Source organism: Elephantulus edwardii, unplaced genomic scaffold, assembly GCF_000299155.1.
Source record: "Elephantulus edwardii isolate Elephantulus edwardi_28Jun2011 unplaced genomic scaffold, EleEdw1.0 scaffold00286, whole genome shotgun sequence".
Taxonomy (NCBI): domain Eukaryota; kingdom Metazoa; phylum Chordata; class Mammalia; order Macroscelidea; family Macroscelididae; genus Elephantulus; species Elephantulus edwardii.
The window spans coordinates 2,473,311-2,481,944 of NW_006400036.1; the positions used below are offsets into that span (position 1 = coordinate 2,473,311).

Sequence of the window (8,634 nt, forward strand, 5' to 3'; positions counted from 1 at the left end):
CTTGCATGTGAAATCAATGACACTGTTCTGTAGTTTCCACACTCAGTTGGGTCACCTTTCTTTGGAATGGGAACAAATATAGATCTCTTCCAGTCAGTTGACCAAGTGCTCACTCAATATATGCCATGCCATTTGAAAGATGGCTACCTAGCCAACTGACTGAAAGAGATATGTATTTATTCAACAAAATGCAAATATTATTGAAAATATGGCACACAAGTTAAAGCCTTGCCGAAGAATTATTTTATAATGGCTGGAGAAGTATATTTGCAGGAGCAGCCAGAAATTCAAGCTGAATTCAGAAGAGGATGAGGAGTGAGGAATATCATTGCTGGTATCAAATGGATCTCGGCTGAAAGTAGAGAAAATGAGAACATTTACTTGTATTTTTGTATGCTTGTATATTTGTATGCAGAAACATTCAACTGTGTGGATCATAATTAATTACAGACAACATTGAGAATAGAACACTCAGTTGTGCTTTTGCAGAACTTGTCATGGATGAAGATGCAGCTGTTTGAACAGAGCAAAGGGCTACTGCACGGCTTAAAATCAGAAAAGGTAGGGGAGCTCTGGTGGCCTAGTGGCAAAAAGCTGCACTGCAATCCCAGAGATATGAGGTTTGAATCCACCAGATGCTCTGCTGGAGAAGGAGGGGCAATCTCCTCCTGTACCAGTCAGATCAGATTTGACAGTACACACACAAAATAATAATAATAATAATAATAATAATAATATTTTTTAAAATCAGAAAAAGTATGTGTCGGTGTTGTATCCCTTTACCATAACTACTCAATCTGTATGCTCAGCAAATAATCCAAGAAACTAGACTTTATGAAGAAAAATGCAGCAGCGGGATCGGAGAAAGATTCACTAAGAACTTGAAATGTACAGATGATACTACCTCACTTACACGAAGACTTAAAACATTCACTGAAACTCAAAAACTATACTCTTTAGTATGTTATTGTTAGGTGCTATTGAGTCAAGTATGACTCATAGCGACCCTATGAACAACAAATCTGAACCCTGTCTTACCCTGGACTATCCTCACAATCTCTGATATGCTTGAGCCCACTGATGCAATCACTATGTCAATCCATCCGGTTGAGGGTCTTCCTCTCTTTTTTTGAACCCTCACCTTTCCAAGCATAATGCACCACTCTAAATAATAACCTCTCTCAGCAACATGCCCAAGGATATGAGATGAAGCTTTATCATTTTTGCCTCCAAACATCATGCCAGCTGCACCTTTTTCAGGATATATCTATTTGTTCTTTTGATAGTCCATGGGATTTTCAGTACTCTTCTCCAAACATCATAGCTCAAAGACATCAGTTCTTCTGTCATCCTTATCTACTATCCAGTTCTCAGATGCACAGCAAGTGACTGAAAAGACCATAGCCTGAATCGGATCCACTTTTGTCTTCAAACTGATGTAATTGTTCCTCAATAATTTAGAGCAGTCCTAGGGAACCCTGGTGGCCTAGTGGTAAGAAGCTGCACTGCAATCCTGAAGGCACGAGGTTCAAATCCACCAGACGTTCTGCTGGAGAAGGAAGGGCAATCTCCTCCTGTGCCAGTCGGATCTGATTCGATGGTACACAACAAGAAAAGAAAAAAAAAAGCTGAAGTAGTCCTGACCACAGACTTTCCAGTGCAATGTGTCTCCATCTCCCAACTGCTAGTACCAAGGGGGTTTGATTGTGGATGCAAGTAAGATGAAGAAGTCGTTGGCAGTTTCAATCTTTTCTCCATCTGTCATGATGTTGTCTGTGCAGTGGTGAGGAATTTCGTTTACTTGACATTGAGATGCAATCCATATTGAAGGCTGCTGTGTTTAACCTTCTGTAGCAAGTGCTTCAAGTCTTCTTCACTTTCAGCAAGTAAGATTGTGTCATCTGCATAACGAAGATTATTGATGAGTCTTCTTCCAATCCTGATGCCACATTCTTCTTCATAGAATCCAGCTTCTCAGATAATTTGCTCATCATACAGATAGATTAGTGTTTGGCATGGATTACACCTTAACATCAAGAAAACAAAAGCCCTCACAAATAGGTCCCCAAATAACTTATTCACTGCTATTGCGTTGCTTCTAACTCACAGCGACTGTCTATTGGGTTTCCAAAGCTATTAATCAGAATGCAAGAAGAAAAAAAAAAAAAAGAATGCAAGAAAACTACCCATCCTTTCCCCCACAGCTGCGGACGGGTCCAATCTTCTAGAGGCACCTACGTGCTCTTTTTTTATTAGCAGCACGATGCACTACCAAGATTTCGTCAGATTAACTGATATGCTAACTGATATTTCTGGTTTTCAACCAGAAATCCTTAAACAAAAAATGTGATAAATAGGAAAAAAATTGAAGTCGCCAACAATTTTACTTAGATCCATAATTAATCAATACCCAAAGAAATAGTAGTCAGAAATAAAATACCATTATGTTGACTGTATATGTTGTCAAGAAACTCTTTAAAGTGTTAAAGAGAAAAGAAGTCATTTTAATGATTAAGTTGTGCCCGACCTGAGTCATGGATATTTTCAATTACTTTATATGTATATGAAAATTGGTCTATGCCCCAAGAAAATAAGAACTGAGGCTCAAATGGAGACTTGTATACACCAATGTTCATAGCAGTGTTATTCACTATCACAAGAACATGGAAACAGCCCAGATGTCCAACCACAATTGAAGGGATTAAGAAATTATGATACATTTACACAATGGAATACTATGCAGCATGCAGGAGCAATGATTTTGTAAATTACTACCTAAACATGGAAGAGACTGGAGAGCATTATGCTGAGTGAACTCAGTCCCATAAAGACAAATATTATATAAAACCATTATTGTAGAATGAGTATGAGGATTCAAGGGGGAAGGGGGAGGGGGAAGAAATGGGGTGAGGATGGAAGGGAGTGTTAATCACAGGGTTGCCCTTTTGATGGGTGGGAGTGTGTGTGAAGAAAATGAAAAGATCTGATGTGAAAAACAATGTTTTGGACTTTGTAAATAAATCAGTATAAAACAAAATATACTATTAAAAATTAATTAATAAGGAAGATCAAAAAAAGAATTGATGCCCTTTGAACTGTGGTGTTAGCAAAGAGAATTGAATATGTCATAGGCTACCAAAAGAATGAGGGAGCTCTGGTGGCCTCGTGACAAGAAGCTGCACTGCAATCCCAAAGGCAAGCGGTTTGAAGCCACCAGCCTTTACGCGGAAGAAGGATGGGCAATCTCCTCCTGTGCAATTAACTGCCTCTGAAAGCCCTCTGAAGGGTCAGCTATGGGCTGGTTCCCACTCTACGGTATACAACGATACAAGCAAAAGAACAAGCAAATCTATCTCTGATAGCTCCTTAGAAGAAAGGATGGTAGACTTTACCTCACATCCTTTGGGTGTGCTGCCAAAGGGGATGGATTGACACAGTGACTGCAACAATAATAGGTTTAAGTACAGCACGGATTGTGAGGATGACACAGGATTGGAGAGGGGTTGGTTGTGCATTGGGTCACCATGACTTGGAACTGACTTGAGGGTACCTAACAACAACAAAAACCATGGTGGTGCTATTTTGAAACAGCCATGTCAAACGTGTCAGAACATTGGATTTTGTTAGTCAGTGAGATGAAAAAATTGGCAATTTTAGCCCCGCTTTGTCTCTAAGTTCAGGGGTAAAGTTAGCTACGAGACTGGGTATGTGTGAGCTTATCAGAATGTGTAAATTTGAAGTACCAGATCAGAAACAGGGTGTGGTTAAGAGTCACAGCTAAAAGGTTTGTTACCTATATTACTTTACAATGAGAGAATGAAATACAGAAAGTAAAATTTGTTTTGAGGCATGTTGTTGTTGTTGTCATTGCGTTCTATTGAGTTGAAACAGGACTCATAGCTGACCCTCCAGCAGGTTTTCAGGGGTAGTAAATCTCATGAGAGATTGCTCATCTTTTTCCTATGGAGCAGCTGGTGTATTTGAACCACATGCCTTTGGGATGGGAGGGCAGCTTCTTACCAGTAGGACACCAGAACTTCTTTTAGCCTTAGGTAATATCAACATCTATATATCTATCTATGTCTATGCATCCTCACCATCTTGCTTATGCACTGCCCTTAGTCTAAATTTTTGTGTTTAGAAAATTAGAGTAAGGGCAGAAGAAGAGTTGGGAGAGATTATAAGGTCTTAGAGACCCATAGGAGTTCAGGGTTAGAAGGATCCTCAGCAGTCTACTGGCTTGCTCCCGCAGCTCTTGATTACTTGGGTTCCTAGACATCAGACTTGCCTGGCTCTCCAGCATTTTTTTGCCATTATTCCTGACCTCTCCCATGTGTTCCCTGCTTCCCTGTCTGAAATTCAACTGCTCGAAGCTGTTTTCAGAGTGAAGTACATTTCTAGTCACATCTTGGTGGTGGAGGTCAAGCGTCCCTGAGAGAGATGACTCAGCCAGTCCCTGGCCCAGCAGAGGGGGCCCTTTCTTACCACTAATCCACATCCTGTCTGCTGGGGACCTGGGTCTGAGGCCCAGTGGGGAATAGATTTATCTTTGCATATGTCCACTGGACCAGACTAGCCCACCTCTGGCCCTCTGTGACCATGTTCTGGGTACTGAAGTGGGTAGGGCTGTCTCATGTGTAGTTAGGGGTCTGGGGGACCAGGTAAGACTTTGAGGTGCTAATCTGGACACCAGACATTTCTATAAGGACATAGGATGAGACAGAGGAGGCTCTCCTGTGAGTCAGCTGCGTGACTTTGAACCAGCCACTGCTTCTCAGGGTTTATTTAATCTTCCTCTTTTCTTCATTTCTCTAGAAACAGTTCCTCCCACAGCTCTTTCCTAGGTTGGCTCACATCTATGCCATTCTATGTCATTCTTGAATCCTTCCTGTTGGCTCCATGATCCAAATCCTTCTCTCCCAGTCAAATGCCACCACCCTGGTTTGAGTTGTGGTCACGTCCAGCCTGGATGACTGCAGGATTCTCTTGCCTTTCTGCCTCTGCCTTTGCTTCAGCCTGCTGGCATCAATTCTGGGGCCACTAAAACACCACTACTCTGCTCAGCCATCCCCAGGGCTCCTTACCTGTCACAGCGTCCCTGGAAAGCAGCCTCTGATTCAGAGGAAGTTTACTGCAAAGCCTGTGTGGAATACATCTCCATGGGGCGTGAAGGCATGGAATTGGGCAGAGGGGAAAAAAGAGCTGGAATATAGTTGCTGATTCTCGGGGAAACTGAGGTGGCCTTGTGGTTTTCCTAAATTAGAGTGAAGGGGCTAGGTCTTCAGACCTCAGGAAGTGACACCAGGAGAGAGCTTTAGCTATTTCGGAAAATGATATGACTAAGTTCAATTGACTACCAGCAAAATCAGCAGCAGGGCGACTGGTGTCTCAGCCCTGAGCGTGCAACCTGAATAGCCATCACCCCCAATGCATCTTCTCACTCAGAGTCAAGATCCTGCCCAGCCCTCACTTCCTCTCTGACACTGCTCCAGCTACACTGACCTCCCTGTGGTTCTTCCAACACGCCAGACATACTTACCTCCCAGGGCATTTGCACTTGCTGCTTCCTAAGCTTGGAATGTTCTTCCACTTCCTTCAGGTCTTTACTAAAAAGTCCCTTTGGAAACTTTCTGACCACAAGATTTAACCTTTCAGCCCCTCACCCAAACTCCACATATCCCGTACCAGTTTAATTTTGTCTTTTTAGTATTATTTATCATTGTATATCGTATTATATTTTACTTACTCTGTTTATTCTCTTTCTCACTCTTACATGTGCTCATACTCTCTCTCTCTGGGGTAGATTCCAAGTAGTGGAATTACTGGGTCAAATGGTATTTCTATTTGCAACTTTTTGAGAAAGCACCATACTGCCTTCCATACGCTCTCTGTATCTTTCTCTCTCTCTCTCTCTCTCTCACACACACACACACACACCCTCCACAAGGACAGGATTTTTGTTTGTTTTGTTCAGTGCTGTATCCCAGTGATGTGCCTGGCTCATGTGGAGTGCTCCATAAATATTTGTTAAGTAATGGGGAGTTTACCAACTGTAGCAACAAGCTGAGGTGGTCCCTATAGTCTATCTGAAGTCTGGTTCCACATTTCTCTAAAAGTTTTCCTTTATTCGTTTGTTCATTCAGCCTATTGAACCATAGCTTGGCCCGGAGACTTTAGACACCTCCATAATGAACCCCTAGCCAGAACCAAGATTAGGGGAACCACTGGTATACTTGGTCTTGTCACTTGTCCTGGTCCCTGCACCTTTAGTTTTGAGATGAGTTGATTGGTGGTGGAAGAAGAAAGCCAGAGAACATGGCCCCAGTCAGCCCTTCCCAGGCTGTGGAGCTGTGCCCCAGAGCCCCGAACGACATGAGGAAAAATGTCTTTCCTTTTCTTCTCTTTCAAACTTCTATTTCTATGAAGCAGAAAGGCTCAGCTTGACTTTTACTTTCAACCTTTCTCTTTAAAAGAGAGAGACTGAGGGAGAGAAAGTGAGCTTCAAGCTCAAAACCTCAGCAGGAAAAAGTACCTAGCTTGAATTAAATGACATTGTTCTGCAGCAATTGTACTCCTTCTAGATCTTTTCTATTCATGACAAGTGATGCTTGTTTTATTATTTAGAGTGGTGGTACAGTTTCCTTTTTAAAAACTTCAAACCCAAAAGAAAGTGAGCGGATTTAAAAATAGTATAGGTGGTGCATCAAGGTTATAGAGGAACTGATAAATTTAGGAAATATTTATTCTACAAATATTTATTGAGAACCTGCTTCAGGAATTCTGGTAGGTGGTGGGGATACTGCTGCAAAATAAACAGACAAAAGGCCTGCCTTCCAGCATTTTCCTTCTGATGGGGGCCTGGATATGGATATAGGCTTGGGAACACTCTGAAAGGAGCAAGGTCAACAATGTCCTTGAGTCACCTGCTTTCTTTCAAAATCAGGATCCCGAGTTGGAGGCCTCATCAAGCAGGGCCTGGATGTGGGAGCCAGAAGCTCCCAAGCCCTAAAAGCAGAGAGGGCAGGTGACACGCTGGGCTGTCTCCGTAACTCTGTGGCTTAGCAAAATGGGTGGGTGCTGGGGCAGAACCCAGGCTGACTCCCCATCTCCCCAACAGGCTAGCCCGCGCCGCCTCCTGGAGAGGTATTTCCATGCCGTGGTGGCCGCTGTGGAGCAAATGGCTAACGAGCCCCGTCCCAGCCGGGCTGGTCACCTGGAGAAGCTGGAAGAGATTTACTGCTCGCTGCTGGGGCCCTTAGCGGCCGCGAGAGGTCGCCGCGGCGGTAAGTGACCTGCTGACCGAGGTGAGGGTGGAGGTAGAGGGAGGCTGCGAGGCCCCACCTGACCACAGGCAGAGGAGGTTGCCCGAGGACCTCGCCAAGGGCGGGTGGCCAGATCCAGGCCAAGAGCACCTGGGAAGGGATAGTAGCACGGGGCTCAGACGCAACTCAGGGTCAGCTCAGGAACTAGGCGAGCCTGGGCTGAAAAGGTGAGCGGAAGGGGAGGCAGCCGGGACTTGTCAAAAGTCCAGTAGTCCAAATCCAAGCTAAATCAGCAGACTATCCCACTCGATCAAAATCTCCTGTCCTTGGTTAAAAGCAGAGCAGGGGGTGAGGAGCTGGTTGGCACCTGGCTAAAGGGGAGACGTGGTTAGTGCAGGAAGGCTGCTTCTCATTCTGATAATCCTATCAGTTGACATCTGGAGTGTCAATATACTAGGTGTTGTCCTGCAATTTACATATATTTATACACATTTCATTAAATCAGTTGATCCTCACTGTAAACACGTAAAATGGAATAATTCTTAGCCTCACTTTACAAATGAGAAAACAGAAAGAGGTCAGATATTATGTCCAAGATCACCTAGCCAATAAACAACAAAAGATTCATATTCAGGCTGTTTCATTCTAAACCACTAAGCTTTAAAGTAGGAGCCTTTAAAGGCCGAATGGCAAGGAGCTGTGCTGCCAATCCAAAGACAGCTGGTTTGAATCCACCAGCTTCTCCAAAAATGGGGAGGGGGTGGATGAGCAATCCCCTCTCGTGTGATTCACAGCCTCTGAAAACATAATGGATGGTCAAGTATAGTTCTGACTTGAAGGTACATAACAACACAAGAGGAAGCTATAGAGTAGGAGGCTTATAGTGCTGCAAATAGTTAATACACTCACCTGCTAACAGAGAGGTGGAAGGTTCAAGTCCACACAGAAATGCCTTGGAAGAAAGGTCTGGTGATCTGCTTCTGAAATAACCAGCCACTACAAACCCTACGGAGCACAGGTCTCATGTGGCAAACGTGGTGTTTGCAGGAATCAGAATGGGCTTGAGAGCAAGCAGACTGTGCTGTGAAACAAAGAACTGATCATCTGAAGCAGCAAGACAAGTCATTCAGATGGGGCATCCTCCTTTATTTCTAGGTGCTTTTTTTATTATTAAATTTTATTAATTTTAATGAACAGGGATTTGGGGTTTTCATTCCTTCATTGCTGCACCATTCTCTCTACCCTCCCCCCCAGTTTGTTCTTCTTCCCCCGCCATCCGAATGTCTGTTTTAATTGTCCTATTGCCACAGTGCTTGTCAAAGTCAGTTCTGATTAATCTCCTTTGTCAGTGTGTCCTTTGCCATTCCCTATC

The 8,634-nt window shown here is 43.5% G+C and overlaps 1 protein-coding gene across 1 annotated transcript in view; it reads left to right on the forward strand.

Annotated features, from left to right (window-relative positions):
• The window catches only part of PIK3R6 (phosphoinositide-3-kinase, regulatory subunit 6), a 66,088-nt gene that overhangs the window by 16,012 nt on the left and 41,442 nt on the right, over positions 1 to 8,634 (forward strand). The window contains exon 8 of the mRNA XM_006900522.1: positions 7,118 to 7,283. Within this exon, the coding sequence (XP_006900584.1) occupies positions 7,118 to 7,283 (166 nt within the window). The remainder of the gene's footprint in view (positions 1 to 7,117; positions 7,284 to 8,634) is intronic.